Source organism: Rhineura floridana, chromosome 7 (assembly GCF_030035675.1).
Source record: "Rhineura floridana isolate rRhiFlo1 chromosome 7, rRhiFlo1.hap2, whole genome shotgun sequence".
NCBI lineage: Eukaryota > Metazoa > Chordata > Lepidosauria > Squamata > Rhineuridae > Rhineura > Rhineura floridana.
In genome coordinates this window covers 92,805,332-92,830,291 of record NC_084486.1, presented here as the reverse complement: position 1 = coordinate 92,830,291, position 24,960 = coordinate 92,805,332, and the positions used below count along the sequence as shown (strand labels likewise).

Genomic DNA, 24,960 nt, shown 5'->3' with positions numbered 1-24,960 from the left:
GAGCCATTTTCGTGAGGGCATGCACTGCCACCAACACGGTTGTTTCCCCTTGCGAGGTAGGGAGATCTGTGATAAAGTCCATGGTGACCATCTGCCAGGGACCCTGTGGAGTGGGCAGTGGTTCAACGAGCCTCGCTGGCCGTCCCGTGCAGGGTTTGGCCCACGTGCAAGTGGGGAAAGATTGAACGTAGTGCCCCACCTCCTTTTTCATCTGGGGCCACCAAAACTCCCTGATTACTGCTTGTAGAGTCTTAAAGACCCCAAAATGTCCTGCGCTAGGGGAGTCATGGCACTGATGCAGCACTCTGGCTCTCGTTTCCCCACGGAGCACATAAATGGCATCATGGTGATATAACACCCCCTCCTTCCAAGTAAAGTCCTCCTGCCCCGAATCAGTCTGCGTGGCGAAATCAGAGAGCTTCGCCTTGACAAATGGGTCCTGCTCTTGTGCCGCACATAAGTTAGATATCCAGGAATCCTGACATGCACTGACTACCACCTTCTCTGGAGGAATAATGAACTGTGGCAACTTCGGAGTGGGATTCTCAAGGTACTCAGGTTTGTGGGACAGAGCATCTGCTCTCTTATTCTGGGCTTGAGGAATATAATGGATTTTGAAATGGAAGCGTGAGAAGAACTGCACCCAGCGCACCTGTCTCTGGTTGAGCTTGCGAGCGGTGTGGAGACTTTCTAAATTCTGATGATCCGTGCGCGTCTCAATCTCGTGATGTGCCCCCTCCAAATGATGTCGTCAAGTTTCAAAGGCATCCCAAATGGACAGCAATTCCTTTCCCCACACGGTGTGATTTTGTTCAGAATCAGTCAACTTCCATGAGAAGTAAGCGAAAGGTCTCAGTCCTTCCCTTCTCTGCGCTGGTTGCAAAAGAACCCCACCGATGGCTACGTCAGACACATCTGTCTTCACCACAAAGGGATGTGTGGGGTCGGTGTGCTGCAAGATGGGCTCCAAAGCAAACCGCTGTTTCAGTTCTTCAAAGGCTCGTTGCGCAGCTTCTGTCCAACAGAAAGGACCCGAGCCCTTCAGACAATCCGTGAGAGGGGCTGTCTGGTCAGAATAATTAGCTATGAAGCAATGATAGTAATTGGCAAATCCCAGAAAACGTTGTAGGTCCTTTTTGGTTTTGGGGGGCTGCCACGTGAGAACGCAGTACACCTTCGTGAAATGCGATACCCCCCCAAAATCCAACATGGTCAGATCAAAACCGCACTTTTCCAACTTGGCATAGAGGCGGTGCTCTCGCAGCCTCTGTAATACAGCTCACACGTGTGCTTCATGCTCCTCAGGGGAGTCCGAGTAGACCAAGATATCATCTAAATACACAATCATAAAGAGGTCCACATAGTCTCTAAAGATGTCATTCATGAAATTTTGGAAGACTCCTGGAGTGCCAGACAATCCGAAAGGCATTACTAGATACTCATACAGTCCATAGCATGTCTTAAACGCAGTTTTCCACTCATCCCTCTCCTTCATCTGCACCAAGTTATAAGTCCCCCTCAAGTCCAGCTTGGTGTATATCTTGGCAGATCGCAACCGCTCCAAAATCTCCTTGATGAGTGGCAAGGGTAGCTGTTGGGGATGGTGATCTGATTTAAAGCTCTGTAGTCGTTACATGGGCGTAATAACAAACAGCAGAGGTGCCCCAGCCGGGGACTGAGAGGGGCAGATAAAGCCTCTCTTCAGGTTGGTGTCCAAAAATTCCCTCAGCGCTGCCAACTCCGGTTCCGACATGGAGTAAATCCATCCAGCGGGAATACGTGCCCCGGCATCAAATTTATGGCGCAGTCGTACAGGCGGTGGGGGGGCAGTTGATCCACCTCTTTCTTGTCAAACACATCCCGAAACTCCTCATACTTGGCGGGTAAGGATGCTTCCTCTTGAGGAAGCACTCCAGCCATCACCTCCGGCCTGAGCTCTTTTGATGGCTGACAGCATTGATGACAGTACTTTGAGGTGAACACCACCACTGCCTTGTCCCAGAAAATAGTCGGGTTGTGCTGGACCAACCAAGGCATTCCCAACACCACCAGGAAGCGGGGTAAGGATGCCATGTAGAATGACAGTCTTCCTGATGCCAAGGAATCTCAATTTCTAATTTCTCCATGGCTCTGGTCACCTTTCCCGACTTTAAAGGCCGTCCATCTACAGTTTTGACTGCCAGCGGTTGTTCCAGTTCTCGGATTGGGATGCCATGCTCCCGAGCAAAATCAATGTCCCTGAAACTTGATGAGGCCCCACTGTCAATCATAGCCTTGGCTTGAAAGCTCTGCCCCGAGGACAGAGTAATTTGGATGGGCAGCAGCAGAGCGCCTTGGGATGGAATAGGTTGTTGTGGAGGCAGAGTTGTCTCATTACCTCCCAACTCTTTGGCTTCTATGAGAGCTGGGATTTGTAGTTTTCCAGAGGCTGGGACTTTCCTGCCTTGGCGGGGCAGTCTTGAGCCAGGTATCTACTTTTCCTGCAATATAGACAGAGTCCATCTTTCTGGCGCTTCTCCCTCTCCTCCTCTGACTAGCGCAGTCTGGCTCTGCCAATCTACATAGGCTCCTCCCCTGAAGGAGTCGAAGTTCCCATGCTAGGTGGATAGCGCACACAGGGAAGAAGTAACAGTGCCTGGGTACGGGAGGTTTCCACCTTACGCTCCAACCGACGTCCTTCGAGCCGACTGTCTATTTGCATACACAACTGGATCAAGCCCTTCAAGGTGCTTGGCAGAGTGGAGAGCACCAACTTGTCCAGTACTTCCAAACTAAGTCCATTCCTGTAAAAGTACATCAAGGCCGGGTCATTGTAGTCTGTTTCTTGGGATAACACATGAAATGCGTTGGTATACACCCCCACGGATCCCTTTCCTTGCTTCAAGGTCCCCAGTTGATGGGTCACCGTCTCCTTCCGTTGAGGATCACGGAACATTTCTGACATGACCGTCATGAAAGCTGTATATTGTTGCAAAACAGGGTCATTTTTGATCAGGTAGGGGTTGGCCCATTTGGCCGCCTCTCCTTCTAGGAGACTAATGATGAACGCCACCTTCGCATCATCAGTCGGAAACTCGGCTTGGCATACACAAATGTACAATTTGCACTGGGCTAAGAACGTGGCAAACTGGTCACTCTGGCCACCATAACGGGAAGGTAGCCCCATGGGGGACTTGACTGGAGCTGGCATGGCAGTTCTCTGGGCGATCAAGGCACAGAGATTTTGATTCTCGATTTGCAGATTCTGGGTAACTGCTCTGAGGTTCTGGATCTTGGCATACAAGGTCTCGACTGTGCCTTGGATTCCCCCTTCTTCGCCACTGCCCGCCTCCATGTTCTCAGTCATGGGAACATCAGTGAAGAGGGATGGTGGCTGAGTCAAACTGTCCTGCCCAGAGTGCAATTCACGAGACAGAGACGAGGATAAAATTAATTCTTGTTTTATGAGAGTAATTGAGACATCAAAGGCAGCACTCTACATAGACCTTGCTACGCTAACTCACTACTGTCCCTAACTAAGCTACCTAAGCATACTCTGCAGCATGTGAAGAGAGTTGACTCAGCACCCAGATCAGGGGGGCGCTGGCTTAAGTAGGGAAGGTCTTTGCCCGTAATCTCTGACTCCTTTTTCCTTGTATATATAAATGTAGTTTATTTTAGCCATTTTATGGGTCTCTGACTGCAAATAAACTTTGAACTTTGACTCCTTCGAAGAGCCTCCCTCTGGACGAGGCGCTTCTCGCGACGTCTCATACAGGGCAAAAGGGGGCACGTCTCTTCCGGCTCATCTGACAATTCAGTCTTGATAGGTGCAGGCTCAGCTTCAGGAGGCGGGGATGCGTTTGAAGTTTCAAGAGGGGAGCTCGGGGGTTTGAGTTGGCGTGCGAGGCAGGACATCCTCCACCGGCTTTGTTGAGGTGGCTGAAGGTGGCACGAAGTCTTCTTCAGCAGGAGAACTGTCCATGGGAACTGGCACAGAGTCAACCACACCCCCTCCCCCATGATCCTCGAAAACGTCTACACCCTCTGATTCTTCCCTTTGCTCTAACTGAGGGATCTGCAACTCATCCAGCCCCCCTCCTTGGTTCCCTTGAGGGAGCTGGGAATCGACATTCACACAGACAATACAATAGCCAAGGCCTACATTAATCCAACTCACTCTTAAGGGAGACCCTCTACCTGTTGGGCAGAAGAGCAACTATTCTCCATCAGGGTAACACATGAAGGGGTCCCTGAACAATCAGGTGGACTGGCTGAATGGAGCCTACCCAGATCAGTCTTCCGGGAGATAATCAACCACTTCCTGCAGTGGACTAGTTTGTATCGTCAAACCGCAAGCTCCTCCACATCGGAGCAAGATACAAAGGGAGGGCAGCTGAGATAGTGAATTCCCTGATTTCTGATTGGCCAAGGGATGCTCTATGCCTTCCTTCCCATTCCATTCTACCAAGGTTGCTCAGGAAGATCAGGGAAGAGACAGCAGGGGTCATCTTAGTAGCTCTGAGGTGGCCTAGGCACCCCTCGTTTGCAAACCTAGTGCCCCTTTCAGTGGAGCACCTCCTATTCTTCCCTTCTCGAGCAGACCTCCTTCACCAGGGTCCTATTCTGCACCAGAACCCAGAGTTCCTAACACTAGTCACCTGGAATTCAAGTGATCAGCCAGGGCTAATTAGAAGAGGCCTCCTGGCCAGGAGGCAGTCTACAAACAGAACTTACAACTGTGCATGGCATTTTTCCCCATCCTGGTGCCAGCACACCTGAAAGAATCTGGAGAATGCAGGGGCAGCAGAGATGCTGGAATTTCTCCAAGAGGGGTGGGGGAGGGCTTTAGGACCCAGTACCACATGGTGCCAGGTTTCAGCCCTCTCCAGCATCCTGTGGGACCAAGAAGCCTCCCCTCAGGGTACACCACGCATCAAAAGGTTCCTCAGGGCTATCTCCTTGGCACCCTCGGCCTGTAAGGTGCTTACATAGTTCTGAGGGCACCAATTAAGACTTCCTTTGAACCTCTCAAGTGGTGCCAGTGAAGTCACTGTCCTTTAAAAACAATGTTCTGGTAGTTATTACCTCTGCAAATGAGGGTTTCAGAGCTGGGAGCACTTTCCTCAGAGGAGGAGTTCGACATCTTCCATCAGGACAGAGTGCTTCTCCATCCCGATCCCTCCTTCATTCCCAAGATTAATACAGTATTCTGCAGCGCACAGGAACTCATCCTGCCAGCCTTCAACCCTGCCCCAATGAACTCTCTAGAGCAAGCGTTCTTAACCTAGGGAACATGGATGGGCTTCAGGGGATGTGTGAACTGTGCACAAAAAAGTCAATTTCCAATGCAATGAAACAAATTGTGTATGTATCTAGGTCCACTGCTTTCATCAGATTACCAAAGGGGTCTGTGACCTAAAAAAATATTAAGAAACACTGCTCTAAAGCTAGAATGGCACATGTCAGACATCTGAATAGCAGTTAGGACCTATATGGACAGGACCAACCTCCTAAAACAGTATACCTCCCTATTTGTCTCCTTCAGGTCCTCTTCCCTGGGCACTGCCCTAACTTGCATGTCCAACAGTCTCCAGTTTCCAGAGAGTATCATGACACACTCAGTAAGAGGGGTAGCCACTTCAGCAGCCTTCTGAGAAAGGGTGCCCCAAGAGAAAATATGTAGAGTGGTCACCTGGTTCTCAGGATATGCATTCACCTGCCATTACAAGATCAATACATTTGCCTCAGCTAGCGCTTCCTTTGGGCAACGTGTCCTTCTGAGAGTCTTGCTCCCATGGGGGGTGAGGATGGCACAGGGTGTAGGAAAAGCTTGGGTCCCACCCAGGAATACACTGTTTTTCAACATCTCAAGCTAACTGGTCTCCTCCCCATCAAGGAGAGAAATGAAAATTCCTTACTGTGAATTTCTGTTCTTCTCAAGCGGAGGATGCTAGTTAGGTCTGCCCTTAAGCTGCACCCCTGTTGGGGGAAGGACTACTGCCTCCTATATCCCTTTTTTGTCTCTAGAAGGTGAATCAGGATCACCACCTGACAAGTTTGTGATGTGATCTCTGCAGCCTGACAATGCACATAGGGGTCCTGAAGCAGACTAAAGAAGGGCCAGGACAAATTCTGGGATCGAATGTATCTCCAACTCTGTGAGCAGACAACGGGATTGTGGCGGGAGGTCCCGCCTTCCTTCAGAAGAGTCTAACAGTCCTGCCTACAAGCTCTGGAGGCGGGGCCTCTCCCAAGCTAACTAGCCTCCTCCACTCGAGAAGAACAGAAATTCACAGTAAGCAAAGAAATTCTGTTTTACCATGCCAGCAAGAGGAAGTCCGCAGATAAAGAAGGCATTAAATTCTTCTTCCTTCCCTTATGTCAATGGCAGTTCCTCCTACAATTGAAACACATCTTGCTGTTGTATTTCGGAGTTATACTCTCAATGTACAACTGCAGACTTGCTTGTCCTCAGGGAATAGGAATTGCAATGATCTGATACTGACAAAGTCTTAAAGTCTTCCTGTTATTTAGTTTTTGAAATAATTTGGGGGGAGTAAATATATGAACACTTTGTCTTAGATATTTTATTCATCATTCTAAAAGAAAATATTTCATAATCCATTTTTTTTCATTTTTCTGAAAACAACAAAGAAAGGCATCAAAAAAACCCCCGAAAAAATATTTTCCCCCACCCTGGGCCTTCAATCTCTAGTTAAGCACACACAAAGCACACTACTATGCACATGAATATGCTAATTTGAAATGAGCCTTTAATCTTGAAATGGACTATTGAATATCTGAGTTGTACTTTGAGACATACTGTATGTTATTACCCTGTGTTCTTTGAAAAGTTTATATTCCTAATCAGTTAATACAGAAAAGTACACCTGGTTGCTTGTTCTGCCTAACTGTCTACAGTTGTTTCATTGGGCAATATTTAGGACCACCCTTTTGTTTTGTTTCACTTTTTGTTTTTTTAAAGAGAGTTACATTTTCATGTGGGGGGAAATTTAGTGATATGTTCACAATATGTCACCTATTTGTCTGAGAAGAATCTACCAAGCTTCATGTGATCACCAACAAAAGGTCCAACAGCACACTGCTGAGAACCCAAAATCTCTTTCAATTTGGCTTTCAAGGGCCTGCAAAACGTGCAATAAGCCACCACATGGGCAAAACTGCCAGAAAAAAGTAGTAGAAGAAATTAGGTTGAAGAAGAGGGAGGGTGATGGAAGATGAGGAAATCTTAAAAAGCATAAGAGAGCAGCAAAGACTGAAAGCAGCAAGAGCAGGCTAGGATTCATGAGATTAAAGGCTTATCTGCAAAGCTGATTTAATGATGCTCTAGAGACCCTTTAATCAAGAACCACTTTCTAGTATTTCTGTGCAACTGAGAAACCAAGTCTTCCATAACGGGTTTATTACAATAATTAAGCAACACAAATATCCTATGGGTGACATCCAATAAAACCCGCCCAACTGGGCAACAGATTTCCACTTATGGAATAGAATTTCTTCTTCCCTTTCTTCTTCCCTTGTAGCCTTCTGCATGCCCCCTGTAATCTGCTCAACAGCCCCCTCATGGAGCAGATTTGGGGCGACATGCAAAAAGCTGCAGAGGGGAGGAGAGGAACAGGTAGTCTTGGAGTGTGAGCAGGATTGCTATTATTATTATTAAATAAATTTATTACTAAATAAAAAGGAACTCAGCACAGCAAACAGGCAATAAAACACTAAAAAATCTATCAAACACCTTAAAAACAAGACATCTTTTAAAAATTCTTTAAAAACATGTCATAAAATTAACTCTAGTACAGATGCAAACTGGTTAAGTCTCTACTTAACAGCTTGTTGAAAGAGAAAGGTCTTCAGTAGAGTTTGAAAAGACAACAGAGGTGGCACCTGTTTAATATTCAAGGGAAGGGAATTCCAAAGGGTAGGTGTCACACATTAAAGGCCCAATTCCTATGTTATGTGGAACAGATCTCCTGATAAGATGGTATCTGTAGGAGGTTCTCACCTGCATAGCACAGTGATTAACTGGGTATAGAAACCCACTCGCATGATGTTGGATGCCACCCTATGTTTTTAACATCCTAAACACTAAAAATTCACCAGATAAAAGCAAAATATTTTAAATCTTTCAACCTTCTCATATACACATTCTCATATTATTAAAACTAATATTTTTCATACTTAAAACGTGGCTACTTAAAACAACTTTTGTGGTACAACACAGAATACTCTCAAAAAAGGAAATGTAAAAGGTGTAACTCCTCTTACAAGTTAGCTTTATGCTATACTATAGCTTCAAAGACTGCTTGCATACTAATTACACAGAACACATGGCAAGCTTTCATACAGATTAATATATAAATAATTATTCATATTGAAATTGAGACAATGAGATGGAAGAACAGTCTTATATAGGTATTCAAAGGGAAAAAAAGTGGCATACTGGAGGTCTGCCAGGACGACCGCGTTTTCTTTTCCCCTTCAGTTCAGTTTCTTCCAGTTCACTACCAGCATCTGAATGTGCAGTAGTTTCATTTGTAGAATCCCTGAAGGAAAATTCCAGTTAAAAATACATTAGTAAATTGTTAATGCAAAATTGAGTAAATGTTTCATTCCAACTCTACTTTTTAAACAAACTAAGGGACTAATTAAGTTGATCCCAAATGCACACTGTGAAGTAAATGCAGCTCTCTTAAAGGATGACTACTAATATGTGAGGAAAGGAGTGGGGAAGATGCAGCAGGCAAATGGATCAGCTCTGTTCATGACATCAAAATGCTTAGAATCTGTGATGGAAATTTACTGGAATAAAAGTTAGACAGGGCATGATAAATATTTATACATCTTTAACCACATTCTCCTCTTACTGAAAATAATTCAGAAATTTTGTAAACATTTCTGAAACTGAATAAATCCAGCATTCTTGCTAATAGCTTTGCAGGAACATAGCATGTTCACCTAAGACAAATGAAGTCTCCGTTCGAGCCATCAGGTTACTACTGCTTTGGCTACTTTCTCCCATTTCTGCCTTCATATCTTCTACCATCTTGCTCCCTATGCTTGGAATATAACTCCCACTGTATCTTCCTCTCATTCTCTGATAAAAACCTTCACAAATAGTATACACAATCAAATTAGTAGCCAGCTCATTTCACAATTAACAACAATGTTAGCATTCTACAGAGGTGATAATGCCATTAATATTTGCCAAGAGCAAATATCATTCCATTCAATTTGTGTATAAACCTCCAGATGACAACATCAACTTTGGAACTCTGGAGATCCAGAGCACAAGCAAACTCCACAGATATAGACACACAGCCTCCACCTCCCAACAGAATATATCAAGTTCTGATAGATTATGTACATCTTCCTTGCCACCGCCCTCCCTGCTGGGCTTTTTTGTTGTCCAGTTTAGTGGAGGAGCAGCTGTACTATCTTCACCTTTGAAAGCCCCAGAGCCACAAAGTGCCATCTGCCCGTCTTCGCCACCGCATCATTTTTTGCCGCCACCCTCCCCGCTGGGCCACTCATCGTCTAGCCCGGCCTTGATGGCGGACCCATACCAACTCTCCAACGATATGAGCTCTAGTGCCAGGGCCTCCCCTGCAGGCAGATCCATCTACTTTCCCTCTCCTTTCTTTCTGAGGCAGCCATTTCCACCCTTGCAACAACCTTCGAGAGCCGGAACGTCGACCGCTTCATTCCCATGATCAAGTTGAGGTGCTGCTTACCGTGGACACTGTCTAGGTTGGCAAAAAGCTGGACTGCTCCTGCTCCTTTACCTGTATTAGGATTGGCAGATGCAGTAACAGCAGGACACCTCAGTGGTATCACATTTTGATGTCAACATATTGACTAGTACAGTAGGGCCCCACTTATGTGGCAGGTTAGGGACCAGACCCCCGCTATAAAGCGAAAACCACCGGAAAGCAGAACATCGATCAGCTGTATGCAGGGAGCTCCAGCTGACAGGGCTTGGCCCCTGAAGCTTCCCCCGCAACAGCTGATCGATGTTCCGCTTTTCCGTGCATTGCTCTCCCCCCCCCGCTCACTCGCTCTTGTTATGGTGGGGGAATAGTGCTCCCCTTCTGCAGCAGGCTCTCTGCCGCAGATTGCAGGGAGGGAGCTGCCCGCCTGCCTGCACCTGCTCGCTCGCCCTCCACTGCCTCCCTAGCTCATCCCCCCCTTGCCCGCTGGCTTGCTCCCTCGCCCTCGTTCGTCCCCCCTTGCCCACTTGCCCTCCCACCTCCCTGTTCACTCACGTGTCAAGAAAGAAATGGAACGTATCGATATTACAATGCTTAGCGTGAGTGAATTAAAATGGATGAGAATGGGACATTTTCAATCAGGCAACTACAATATATTTTATGCAGGAAATGAGAAATCAAGAAGAAATGGGGTTGCTCTAATAGTGAGAAGTGACGCAGTAAAAGCAATTAGGAGCTATAACGAAAGGTCTGAGCAAGTGATATCAATGGGATTAAACAGGTAACCTATTAACATAACCACCATCCAAGTCTATGCTCCAATGGCAAACGTAGAAGAAGAGGAGTTAGAAAGATTTTAAGCAGAAGTACAGGAAGAAATTGATCACACATCAAAACAAGATACGATAATCATGAAGGACTGGAATGCAAAATTAGGGAACAGAGAAGAACTAGGAATTGTGGGGAAATGGGGCTTAGGAGATAGAAATGAAGCAGGAGAAAGTCTTATTGAATTATGTGAAGCCAATAATTTGTTTCTTGCAAACACATTTTTTGAGCAACCAAAAAGATGACTGTACACATGGACATCACCAGACGATCAATATAGGAATCAAATTGATTATATAATTGGTAGCAAAAGATGGAGAAGTTCCATACTTTCTGCAAAAACAAGACCAGGAGCAGACTGTGGTAGAGATCGTGAATTGGTAATATTGAAAATCAGAGTAAAGCTACAAAAGAACAAAGCAATCATAATGCTAAAATACAATTTAAATAACATCCCAGAAGAATATAAAGATCAAATAAGGAATAGATTTGAGGCTTTAAACTTAGTTGACAGAGAACCAGAAGAACTATGGACTGAAGTCAGAGACATCATCAGGGAAGAATGCAAAAGACAGTACCTCTAGTTACAAAGGGGAGAAAGACCTCAATGGATGACAGAAGAAACTCCTAAAATGGTTAAAGAGAGAAGGAAAACAAAAGGAGATAGGAACACGGTTAGAAGCCTAAATGCAACAATACAGCGACTAGTACGCAGGGATAAAGAGAACTATTACAATAATTATTGTATAGAAATAGGACAACAAAAAGGAAAGAACAAGAGCCCTATTCTAAAAGATTAGATAAATGAAAGGGAAATTTAAACCACGAGTAGGGATGTTGAATAATCATCAGGGGAACACACTGACTGACCAAGATGAAATAAAAGGAAGATGGAAGCAATACACTGAAGAACTCTATAAAAGAGATGCCAGGATGACAGATTCATTCACGGAGGAACTGTAGGATGAATAACCAGAAATTTTAGAATATGAGGTAAAAGCTGCTCTTAAAATACTTGGAAGAAACAAATCACCAGAAACAGATGGCATACCAACAGAGTTGCTACAAGCTGCTGAGACTGAATCCGTCTAAAGTCTGATAAAAATCTGTCAACAAATATGGAAAAGAAAACAATGGCCCACAGACCGGAAGTGTTCAATATACATCCCAATTCCAAAAAAATGGGATCCCAGGGAATGCAGTAATTATCAAACTATTGCCTTAATGTCCCATGCAAGTAAAGTAATGCTCAAGATTCTACAATAAAGGCTCTTACCATATATGGAACAAGAAATGCCAGACGTCCAAGCTAGATTTAGAAAGGGAGGCACCAGAGATCATATTGAAAACATACGTTAGATAATGGAACGGAGCAAGGAATTTCAGAAGGAAATCACCCTGTGCTTTATAGATTACAGTAAAGCCTTTGATTGTGTAGATCATGAAAAACTATGGAATGCTTTAAAAGAAATGAGGGTGCTACAGCATCTGATTGTCCTGATGCACAACCTATACTCTGCACAAGAGGCTACTGTAAGGAGAGAATATGGAGAAACCGATTGGTTCCTAATGGTGTGAGACAGGGGTGTATTTTATCACCCTATTTGTTTAATCTATATGCAGAACATATCATACAGAAAGCGGAATTGGACCAAGATGAAGGAGGTGTGAAAACTAGAGGGAGAAATATCAATAATTTAAGATATGCAGACAATACCATACTACTAGCAGAAACCAGTAATGATTTGAAACGAATGCTGATGAAAGTTAAAGGGGAAAGCACAAAAGCAGGACTACAGCTGGACATCAAGAAGACTAAAGTAATGACAACGAAGATGTATGTAACTAAAGTTGACAACGAGGACATTATCAATACCTTGGCACAGTCATTAACCAAAACGGAGACAATAGTCAAGAAATCAGAAGAAAGCTAGGACTGGGGAGGGCAGTTATGAGATAACTAGAAAAGGTCCTCAAATGCAAAGATGTATCACTGAACACTAAAGTCAGGATCATTCAGACCATGGTATTCCCAATCTCTATGTATGGTTGTGAAAATTGGACAGTGAAAAAAGCAGATAAGAGAAAAATCAACTCATTTGAAATGTGTTGGAGGAGAGCTTTGCGCATACCATGGACTGCAAAAAAAAGACAAATAATTGGATGTTAGAACAAATTAAACCAGAACTCTCACTAGAAGCTAAAATGATGAAACTGAGGTTATCATAATTTGGATACATCATGAGAAGACATGATTCACCAGAAAAGACAATAATTCTGGGAAAAACAGAAGGGAATAGAAAAAGAGGAAGGCCAAACAAGAGATGGATTGATTCCATAAAGGAAGCCACAGAGCTGAACTTACAAGATCTGAACAGGGTGGTTCATGACAGATGCTCTTGGAGGTCACTCATTCATAGGGTCGCCATAAGTCGTAATTGACTTGAAGGCACATAACAAGCTGCAAGAATTTCTGCAAGATTTTTTAAAGGAAAAGTTAAAAGTAAGAGAGCAGTTATTAGAAAGATGTAAGATTAGTTAAAATCACAGCTTTTTAGAAATTATAAGAGGCATTTTTATGATGTTGTGGATTGATGTGTTAACAGCTTTTCTGTTACACTTTAAATTATGAATTATCTGAATGTTTGTGTTTCTGTACTTCTGTGGTGTTTAAATAAAAAGAAATAGGCTTTACACCATATCAAATTTTATCTAGAAAATGCCAAGTCTGCTTTGAAAAGTTTTCAAGGAAGCGTAACCCAGAAGCTTACACTTCTAATACTTGTAATCTTTCTACAGCTAGCCAAAATTAATATACTGAGCATAGTCAATTCCCTGTAGAGGCCTTTTCGTTAAACACACACAAATATTTCCTATTACTCATGGAAAACATGTACAGTAAAAATATTTTATTCACAGACAAGGCCTATGATATAGAGGTTTAGCCTGCCACAAAAATCACTACAGAAAACAAAATCGTTTTATCACCAACATGGACAGGTGTGGCAGTTTAAGACTACTCTCAAAGAAAGAAGCCAGGCAGGAAGGAATGTACATGACTGACTAGGACTTTATAGAAGAATCCAACGGTATTGATCAAAATGGTGTGGGATAGTGCATCAGCTGGTGACAACTGAGAGTAGGCTTCATGCAATTCAGTATAGATTTTGTTTAAAATTAAATTTATATGTCGCCTGTTCTCCCAGTAGGAGCCCAGGGCGGCAAACAAAAACACTAAAAATGCTTTAAAACATAGTAAAAACAGACTTTAAAACATATCAAAACAAAACATTTTTAAACACATCTTTTAAAAAAGCTTTAAAAGCATCTTAAAAAGCAATTCCAATTCAGACACAGACTGGTCTCTACTTCAAAGGCTTGTTGAAAGAGGAAGGTCTTCAGTAGGTGCTGAAACGGTAACAGAGATGGCGCCTGTCTAATACTTAAGGGGAGGGAATATTTTTACTTCAGAAAAGCTACTTCTATATGAAATGGGTATTGCAGGTGTAAATATTTAGGCTGTGTGCAACTGGTTGCTTCATCATCAGTTTTGGCATTTGAGAGCAGCAACCTGCAATTTTTGGACAGCCCAAAATCTTTTTACAAATTTCCACCCCCACAATCCAATTTTTGCTTCTAAAAACAGCATGATAATATGATTTCCTTACCTCCATTTTTGCCAAGTATAAATCTGCTTTTACAGTCATGGCCACTTCATAAACACCCCCCTCTTGATATACTGTGATTAAAGCTTTAAACAAAGCTAAACCAAGTGGCATAGCACTGTATCCTGAGGAGGCAATACTCCAGTAAGTTATATGCTCTCAGTTATGCTGTGGCAACTAAGGCTGACTGCAGTTAAACAGGCAAAACCTACATTTGAAAAAGGTATATTAAGAAATGAGAAAGCTTTCAGTGCAGACTTAGCTAAGTACAGCGTTCAACATTTTCATTCACCACGTCATGGGAAGTATGCTATCACTTTCCAGTGAGCCCCGGGCTTCCTCAAAATTGAGCTCGAGTGGCTGGGGATGGTCCCAACGAAGGTGGAGCAATCCTGGCCCACTCCCCAGCTTCAAAGTTGGGAAAAGGGCTGGAAGCAGTTTGGCTGCTGTGTTCCTGAGTGCCTTGGTAGCACAGGGCCAAGCCAACAAGCTTCTACCCCTTTTCCCAGCTCTGACCGTGGAGCTGGGGAGTGAAGGGAAAAACTAACCCTGATCTCTATTTCCATAACAAAGGACGGGACAAAGTCATGGCAGCCACAATTTCTGGCTTGACTACCTAGATAAGCATAAAGGTAATGCAGTCGTAGTCCCAGGGAAAAGGATAGAAAAGGTTTAAAAATAAAAAGTGTAAGATTTAGCCAAGATTAATGTGGTCTATTCTGTGGTCCCAAAAGAGGTCAGCTGACCTTTAATCCCTTCTAGTTCACGCTTGTTACAGTGTTCATTTTTTCAGGTGAGTCACCTGGGAATGCAAGTTATCTACCTACATTGTCCTCTGAATCTAGGGACTCTTTCCCATTCGCTATGACAGGAGTTCAAGGGAGGTGGCCAAAGGTATATATTTAAAGAGAGTTTATGAAGGAGCCACAGCTCTGTGAGCAAAAGGGCGCCCCAGTGACAAATCATCATCGCAACAGTGGCAAAGTGTTGAAGCCAAACAAGGTCAGCAATGGGATACAGTGGCTAGGGCAATAAACTTACAACTTGTTTAACCAACAACTTAGCTTTTTGAATTAAAAAATGTTAAAGACTAAACAGGTTATGAAGCTAGAAAACTAGCAGCAGTGAGAGCGCTACCAAGTGATATGCAATTAATACCATACCTATGCAGTATCCTATGAAACTGCAAAGATAGAATGTACCAACATGAGAATCCTGAAAACCTTCTATTGGGGCCTCTTCTTACGGTTGTTGGAGCCAGGATTAGAACCACACCCCTTAGTACCAAAGGGGCTTTCTGCTGACACGCTGTTTCAACACATCCCAAGACGATCCTGCTAATGGATGCAAGTGTTGATCTATATCAAAAGCTAGAGCAGAGATTCGATTCCCACTTAGTATAAAACATATGAAAACTGGAATGCCTGTCTCAACCACCTTCACAGATTCTTTGTATTGAATGCACATCCTACATCAAGCCTAGGAACTTTTTTTTTTTTACTAGCATCACCGATTAATATGAATGGCTAAAGTTCTTGGGGGTGGGGAATCTTCAATCGGATAGCTGTAAAAAGGCAGATTGCTGTCTTTCTCAGTTCAACAGCAGCATTTTTCTGATGTTAGCAGGGAAAAATGCTTATGTATTCTCCACAGTAACCACTGCTAGTTGTAGAATGAACATGTTATTAAATTCCCATATTCTGAAGAAAAATCTGAACATATATGGTGGGTTTCTATTAAATATTTGAACCGAGTGTAATTTCTGAATCACACTCAAAATATGCAACCCAAATCATGCATGCTAGTAAAAATATTTATTTCAGTTTGCAGCTAACCTACATTCACAACAGTATTAAAGACTTTGGGACCCCTATATCTCAAACGCTTGTAATTCTGTAGAGAGTCTAGATCTATATACACCTGCCTTGCCAATACGTTAATTTTATTCCCTAGCTGATTTGCTGGTAGATACTCTGCCCATTTCTCTTCCATTAAGAATTATCATTAAGCAGCTATATAAATACGCCTTTCTTAATAGTTTTATTTTGAATTACCAGTCTAACACATCTCATGGAACTCTCTCCTTTCCAAGATTCCTAGCACTAGGTGAGGAAGTCCAATAGACCAAGAGCTGGAGCGCGCGATCAGCTGGAGCGTGGGGAGCTCACACGCTACAGCTGGTCACTGTCAGCTGGAGCCTGGCGGCTGGAGCTCCCCGCACTACAGCTGATCACTGTCAGCTGGAGCCCGGCGGCTGGAGCTGGAGCCCAGCATCTGGAATACAGTAGGGCCCCACTTTCCGGCGGTTTTCCTTTCGGCAGGGGCCTGGAACGTAACCTGCCGTATGAGTGGAGCCCTACTGTACTGAAGGTTTTATCAGTTGAGAGTGTCAGTTGGTTTATTCTGGGGTTTGGATAGTTTGTTAGATGAGGAATTGAGGCAGAGGATGGAGGTTGGTCTGCATACACATTTAGTTAGATAGTGTAGTATAGTGTAGTGATATATACAGAGCTTTATACCATCTTTAATATTTTAGTATACTCATTATGTAAATAATAAAGTATCATTTTGTTTAACTTGTTCCATATGTACACCTAAGCTTGGTTGCTGACTATCACATAATTATCAGTTAAGGAAACAGAATAATAAAAAATGATACTAAATGTAACACACAATCTGCACAGTCTTTTGGTAAGTATTTTAAAGGTGTTTCATTCAGAAACTGGTGGCAGCTATATACCATAAGGGTAATCCTTGAAGGAAAGATTTGTCTCACATGCAACCTAGCAATAAATATAACAACAGTGGGTTTGGGGTATCCAGGATCACTCAGAGGTAAAGGTGGGATACTATGGAGTACACAGGCTGTGAGTGAAAATATTGCATATAAAGGTTGGGAGGTGTTGTATAGCCTCTGTACATGTGTGAAGGGTAGGTTTTACAGTGTATAGAGACATCTCCCTCATCTGCTGCAGGAAGGCAGGGGCAGGCGGGTGGGGACATCACATGGGCAAATTGAGATGTTGCATCCATGTAATAGTAAAATATCTTTTTAAAAAACTGGCAATTTTTAATTGCCATGGGCACTCAAGTGAACAGTAGAAGCACCTGCCCTACAACTGGAATGCACATTCTTGCTTTACTCTAACAAAGGATGTAAGAGAATTCCAACAAAAACAGAAAAGGAAGCAAAAATTGCTGCAGTCAAGCAATTATGATTGGCATTAATTCACATGGTTTTTAAATCCACAAACTATACATAATTAATGATTTGGTTGTATTGTTTTAACGTTTTCTTTTCATCAGAATGAATATAAGTTACACAAGATATGTAAATAGTTGTGCAAGTTACGTAAATAGTTACGTAAGTTACATTAAACAGCAGCAAGCAAGACAAATAATGTAAAATTGAACTGTGGCAGAATGCAAACAGCCCTGATCATGACACATACAGGTCAGAACAGAAATTGCTGCCTTCTAACATCCTGACCTCTAACACAACATTATGGTTGCTACGAGCAAGGCTCTTTCTTGGGCAGAGAAATCCAATTCACAGGAAGCTAGTGGAAGGGGTGCTGGCAGAGGAGGAGCTGGTGTCAGGCCCAGGATGTGACTCAGGAACCAGACCAACGGCTGTAGTTAATTCGTGTTTTATTAGGGTAATGTCCAAACAAAGACTGCGTTTTCTCATGAAGCAATACAGGGATACAGGTCCTGCGGCATTGGGAGAAAGTTGACAGAGCAAGGGACTTCTTCCCGCCTGTTCTTTAAGAAGGGGCCAAACGGGCGTGCAATCTTTCGCTCCTCCTTAACTGCCCCTCAGGTACTGCCCGCCTTCCCCCCCTTCTCTCCTGTCTTTTCAGCTGTCTGCGTGTGCGCGGGGAGGGGGGAAGCATCACCCCCTCCTCTTCTGAAGTTTCCGATTCCAGGATGGGGGATAGGGGAGGGGCTGATGGTAAACTGCCTCCCCGCTTTTCGGCTGTGAGCAGCCCTCCCTCTTTCCCCTCTTGCTCTGAGCCTGAAAGAGGGGGAGGCGTGAGAATGTCCAGGGAGGGCTCAGGCTCCCCGTTGCTAAGCGACCTTATCACTGGCAGTTCCTCTGTTTCGTCTTCGCTCCAAAGGGGGGAAGTTCCTCCCCCTTCCCTCTGCCATCCATCCGAATACTCTTCTCCCAACTCTCCGGGATCCAGCTCCCCGGGATTGGGACCCCAGCTCTGCCTTCCGACACCATCCCCCCTCCCAGGCTGTGACCCCCTCCCCTTGTCTGGCTTGGGACGGTGGGGAAAACGTTGATGGAAAAGTTTTACCAATTCTGGAGCATGCACATCAGCTGCATCTTCCCATGATCTGTCAGCCACCCCATAGCCTTTCCAGTGAATCAAGTACTGTAGCTTGTGGCGTCTGATCCTGGAATCTAAGATCTCCTCAACTTCAAACTCAAGCTGCTCATTTACCAGGAGTGGAGCTCCGGCAGGTTCCTCCAGCCGTAACTCACTGGGAGGGGCGGCTTTCGTTAAGAGGGATCGATGGAACACAGGATGTATTTTAAACGTGTCAGGCAGCTTCAGTCGGTACGCCACGGGATTGATTTGAGTTTCTATTTTGAAAGGACCCACCCTCTTGTCTTGTAATTTTCTACATTTGCCCGGCATCTGGAGGAAGCGGGTGGACAGCCATACCTGGTCTCCCGGTTGAAGGGGGGGGCCCTCCTTCCTGTGCAGGTCAGCAACTCGCTTGTACTCCGTTTTGGCTTCGTTTAACTGCTGTTTCAGTGTCTGTTGCGCCGCTTGCAATTCCTTAAGGAAGTTCTCAGCTGCCGGTACCAGCATTCCTTCTGAGCTGCTTGGAAAGACTTTAGGATGGAATCCATAATTAGCGAAGAACGGGGTTTGTTGAGTGCTGGAGTGCAGAGAATTGTTGTAGGCGAACTCTGCAAAATGCAAATATGATACCCAGTCAGTCTGTTGATAGGACACATAACTTCGTAAATATCTTTCCAAAACGGCGTTCAAGCGTTCCGTCTGCCCATCTGTCTGGGGGTGATGGGCGGAGGAGAGTTTTAATTCCGTCTGCAACTGTTTCCACATTGCTCTCCAAAATTTGGCTGTGAACTGAGTTCCTCGGTCTGAGACTACGCTGTTTGGCAATCCATGCAGCCGGTAGACTTCTTTTATGAATAACTTGGCCGTTTCTTTAGCCTCTAAGGCCCCTGCACAAGGAAGAAAGTGTGCCATTTTGGTAAGTAGATCCACCAATACTAAGATGGCTGTCATTCCTTGGGACTTGGGTAGATCAGTTATAAAATCCATGGAGAGGTCCTTCCAGGGTTCGTGTGGGACAGGCAACGGTTGTAACAGTCCTGCTGGTGTCCCTGTTTGTGTTTTTGTCCGCAGACAGACAGAGCAGGACTTTACATAACTCTCAATATCCCGACGCATTTTAGGCCACCAGAAGTCCTTGGCCACGTTCTGAATGGTCTTGTAAATCCCAAAGTGTCCCGCTGTGATGGAATCACGACACTGGCGTAGGATTCTGAGCCTTAATTCCCCTTCTGGCACATATCTGGCGGTTTTGAACCATAACAGTCCATTTCTCCAGTGAAAGGTTACTTCTGAGTCTTGACCTTGTCCCGTCTCCTGCTGATATTTTAGCATGTCTGCATCTTCTTGTTGTGCCTTTTTGAGTTCCTCTTCCCATGAAGGCTGGCATACTCCCAACGTTAATTTCTCTGGCGGGATTACGTACTGAGGCTGGTCCTCGGATTCACTTTCTTTGTACTGTGGCTGTCTGGATAAGGCATCCGCTCTCTGGTTTTTGGCTTGGGCATGGTAAGTAATCTGGAAGTTAAACCTAGTGAAGAACTGGGACCATCTTATCTGTCTCTGGTTCAGCTTTCTGGCTGTTTGGAGGCTTTCAAGATTCTTGTGGTCGGAGCGCACTTCAATTCGATGAGAGGTCCCCTCTAGGTATTGTCTCCAGTTTTCAAAAGAGTCCTTGATGGCCAGCAGCTCCTTCTCCCAAACTGTGCAGTTCTTCTCTGCAGGCTTTAACTTCCGAGAGAAGTACGCACAGGGGTGCAGCTCCTTCCCTTCTTGGTCTAATTGTAGCAGGACCCCCCCGATGGCAAAATCTGAAGCATCTGCTTCCATTACGAAAGGGCGGTTCGGATCAGCAAAGCGCAGAATGGGCTCAGTAGCAAACCTTCTCTTCAGCTCCTCAAAGGCCTCGGTGGCGTTCTCTGTCCATTGAAACTTCTTCTTCCCCCTTAAACAGTCAGTCAGAGGAGCTGTTAATTTGGAAAACCCTGGAATGAACTTTCTGTAATAATTGGCAAACCCCAAAAACCGTTGTACATCCTTTTTGGTGACAGGTTGGCCCCAGTCCAATATGCAGCTTACTTTCCCTGGGTCCATCTCCACGCCTTCCGCTGAGATTCGATATCCAAGGAAGTCTAGAGACTTGAGGTCAAATCCACATTTCTCTAATTTAGCATACAGGTGATTTTCTCTCAGTCTCTTCAACACCGTCTTCACATGCTGGTTGTGGTCTTCCTGGTTCTTTGAGAACACCAGGATATCATCTAAGTAACAGATTACATACGTGTCCAACAAGTCTCTAAACACGTCGTTCATGAATTTTTGAAAAATTCCTGGACTTCCACAAAGCCCGAACAGCATGACCAGGTATTCATACTGTCCGTAAGCGGTCAAGAATCCTGTTTTCCATTCATCTCCCTCCTTCACCCTGATCAGATTGTACGCTCCTCTCAAATCCAACTTCGTGAAGATTTTTGCAGAGCGCAGTCGGTCCAGCAACTCTGAGATCAGGGGCAGCGGGTAGCTGTTGGGGATGGTGATCTGGTTCAATGCGCGATAGTCGTTACAGGGTCTGAGTTCCCCCCCTTCTTTTTCACAAACAATAGTGGCGCTCCAGCAGGGGATTGTGAGGGGCGTATGAATCCTCGCCTCAGGTTTTTATCCAGGAATTCCTTCAGGGCCTCCCTCTCATTCTCTGTGAGAGAGTAGATTCTCCCTGATGGGATGCTGGCTCCTGGCACTAGGTCAATCGCACAGTCGTAAGGGCGGTGGGGGGGTAAAGTCTCTGCCTCTTTTTCATCAAACACATCTTTGAATTCTTCATACTTTGGCGGCAGGGTCACTTGCTCGATCTCTTGCACTGCCCCCGCTAGGGTGTTCTTGATTCCTTCAGGTTGACAGTTCTCCTGGCAATACTGTGAGGTGAACCACACCACCGCCTCCTTCCAACTTATTTTGGGTTCATGCTTTGCTAGCCCAGGCATTCCCAGAATCACCTCAAAGTTTGAGAGATCTGACACGTATAGCGAAATGAACTCTTCGTGCCCAGGGATTTGAAGTTTCACTTCCTCCGTGGCTTGTGTCACCCCTCCTGACTTCAGGGGTCTCCCATCGATAGTCTCCACAGCTAGGGGAGCGTCCAGTTTCCACTGGGAAATTCCATGACGCTTGACTAACTTTGCATCAATAAAATTTGTGGAGGCTCCACTGTCAATTAAGGCAGTGGAATTAAACACCACTCCTCTGGAAGTTGTAATTCGAATAGGCAAGACCAACACCCCCTTTGAGGGAGGTTGGATCGTTGGGGGGCCTTTATACAACACTGCCCCCAGTCCACCGGCCTGCACGTGGACTGGGTGTTCTAGTTTCCCGACGGCTCGGCTTTCCCCCCTTTCAGTCCACAGTCTCTGGCCACACGGCCCGGCTTTGAACAATAAAAGCATAAACGTTCCCGGCGTCGTCTTTCCTTTTCTTCTTCCAACAGTCTTCGCCTAGCCCCTCCCTGTCCCTCAGTTGCATTACCTGCCATCCCTGTAGTGGGAAGGGTCTTGTTGCGGGATGCTGAGGCTGAGTATCTCGGGACCTCCTGCTTCCTTTCCAGGCGCCTTCCTTCCATCCGGTGATCTATCTGTAGGCATAGCCGGATGAGCCCTGGTAGGTCAGCGGGGGGGGGGGGGGGGAGGTCCTGGCCAACTCATCCAGGATTTCAGCATTTAATCCACTCAGGTACATAAACATCAGGGCGGTGTCATTGTAACCAGTTTCCTGGGACAGAATTTTAAAAGTGTTAGTGTACTCGGAAACAGTCCCTTTAGCTTGCTTCAGAGCGCCTAGTTGCCGCGCTACTGTTTCAGCCCTTTGTGGGTCTTGAAACATCTCGGTCATCTCCTGTATAAATCCTCTGTACCTTCCTAAGACAGTATCCTTTCTCACGAGATACGGAGTCACCCATTTTGCAGCTTCTCCCTCCAGGAGGCTAATCACGAAAGCTACTTTAGCCCCATCGTCTGGAAATGCTGTGTGCCTGACATCCAGATATAACTCACATTGAGCCACGAAGGTTGCCAACTGATCACTTTGTCCCGCGTATTTTGGGGGCAATCCAATGGGAACCTTTACTACGGCAGCTGGAGGGGCTGTTCGCATCTGGTCTATTGTGGCCTTCAAGGTTTGATTATCCGTCTTCAGCGCCTTGACTGCTGCTAGCAGGGCTTGAACATCCGTCTGCAGATCAGCTACCTTAGTCCTCAAGAGTTCCACTTCTTCCGTCTCAGAAGTGGGGTTCGTCCCCCCCGCTGCTCCCTTTGACATCTTGTCCCAGTCAAGTGAAGAGAGCGTTGAGGGTGATTTAGGTGGCTCTGTCAAGCTGTCAGGCCCAGGATGTGACTCAGGAACCAGACCAACGGCTGTAGTTAATTCGTGTTTTATTAGGGTAATGTCCAAACAAAGACTGCGTTTTCTCATGAAGCAATACAGGGATACAGGTCCTGCGGCATTGGGAGAAAGTTGACAGAGCAAGGGACTTCTTCCCGCCTGTTCTTTAAGAAGGGGCCAAACGGGCGTGCAATCTTTCGCTCCTCCTTAACTGCCCCTCAGGTACTGCCCGCCTTCCCCCCCTTCTCTCCTGTCTTTTCAGCTGTCTGCGTGTGCGCGGGGAGGGGGGAAGCATCACCCCCTCCTCTTCTGAAGTTTCCGATTCCAGGATGGGGGATAGGGGAGGGGCTGATGGTAAACTGCCTCCCCGCTTTTCGGCTGTGAGCAGCCCTCCCTCTTTCCCCTCTTGCTCTGAGCCTGAAAGAGGGGGAGGCGTGAGAATGTCCAGGGAGGGCTCAGGCTCCCCGTTGCTAAGCGACCTTATCACTGGCAGTTCCTCTGTTTCGTCTTCGCTCCAAAGGGGGGAAGTTCCTCCCCCTTCCCTCTGCCATCCATCCGAATACTCTTCTCCCAACTCTCCGGGATCCAGCTCCCCGGGATTGGGACCCCAGCTCTGCCTTCCGACAGCTGGTGAGAAGCTCAGCAGCATCCATTTGCTGTTCAGGAGCTGCCGGGCCAGCTGAACGTCAGCTCAGCTGGGAGCTGCACACAGGAACATAAAAGAAAAAGCTGGCTCCCATGAATATCCCTACCAGTGAGTAAGCCCTCCCCATTGACTTCCAGTAGAATTATTGTATTGTTGTTATGTGCCTTCGATTACAATGTATGGCGACCCTATGGATCAATGACCTCCAAGAGCATCTGTCATGAACCACCCTGTTCAGATCTTGTAAGTTCTGGTCTGTGGCTTCCTTTATGGAATCAAGCCATCTCTTGTTTGGCCTTCCTCCTTTTCTACTCCCATCTGTTTTTCCCAGCATTATTCTTTTCTAGTGAATCATGTATTCTTATTATATGTCCAAAGTATGATAACCTCAGTTTCATCATTTTAGCTTCTAGTGAGAGTTCTGGTTTAATTTGTTCTAACACCCAATTATTTGACTTTTTCGCAGTCCATGGTATGCGCAAAGCTCTCCTCCAACACCACATTTCAAATGAGTTGATTTTTCTCTTATCTGCTTTTTTCACTGTCCAACTTTCACATTCATACACAGAGATCAGGAATACCATGGTCTGAATGATACTGTCTTTAGTGTTAAGAAGGATCTTTTTCTTGGTGTAACTTTGGCCTGGATCAGGACCCGCAGAAGAGCTCTGAACAGAAGTTGGATGCTGTGTAACTCCTTCCCCCTCAGCTTCTCCTCCAACACGCCCCTGGAATGCCCTTTTTTGGGCCTTCCACCAGTACCACTGGACTGGGCTACCACGGCAGACCACCCGCTGCAGCTGAACTGGGGTGGAGGCTTCTGCTGGTGGAGCCAGGACCCTGCCAGCTCAACCGGGGATCTGCCATATTCAATTCCCCCCAGCCTGGTGTAAATACGAGTTGGATTACACTCTAAGCCTAGAAGAGCTAGCAGAATTTAAGATAGAAAAAGTAGAGCTCCAGAATCTGTTTTAAATAAAAATCTCAGTATCAGTGTCCAAGCTCTGTTCACTCACATTACTGAGCAACCACTATCTGTCAATAGACGTTTTAGATTAAGGATTTATTTTCTATTTTGTATTTCTACTTGTCTTCCTATAAAAATAGTCAAGTAGCTTACAAATAATAAAAAGGAATTCAACAGCAGTAACACAGTAACTTTAATTCAATTACTTTTCTAAAAAATGAAAAAGCAGAAGATTCCAGGCAAATAATCTTTACAAATTTGAGCCCTACTAGCTTCAGAAATGAAGCATTGTATCGAACACTGATAAACGTGCTGCTATGCCATCAGAAAATGTTGCTTATAGTTGTTTGAGATTTTAAATGTTATGGTCAGGACCCCAAACGCCAAAAATCTAATATCGTGCTTTGGATGGAGGTGGGTTGCACCTGGGTTCTTCAAATAGCAGTTCCCTATG

At 45.1% G+C, this 24,960-nt stretch overlaps 1 protein-coding gene across 2 annotated transcripts in view; it reads right to left on the bottom strand.

Annotated features, from left to right (window-relative positions):
• The window catches only part of STAG1 (STAG1 cohesin complex component), a 261,776-nt gene that overhangs the window by 166,745 nt on the left and 70,071 nt on the right, over positions 1–24,960 (bottom strand). For both annotated transcript variants that reach the window (XM_061636505.1, XM_061636504.1), the window contains exon 3: positions 8,444–8,546. In XM_061636505.1, the coding sequence (XP_061492489.1) occupies positions 8,444–8,546 (103 nt within the window). The remainder of the gene's footprint in view (positions 1–8,443; positions 8,547–24,960) is intronic.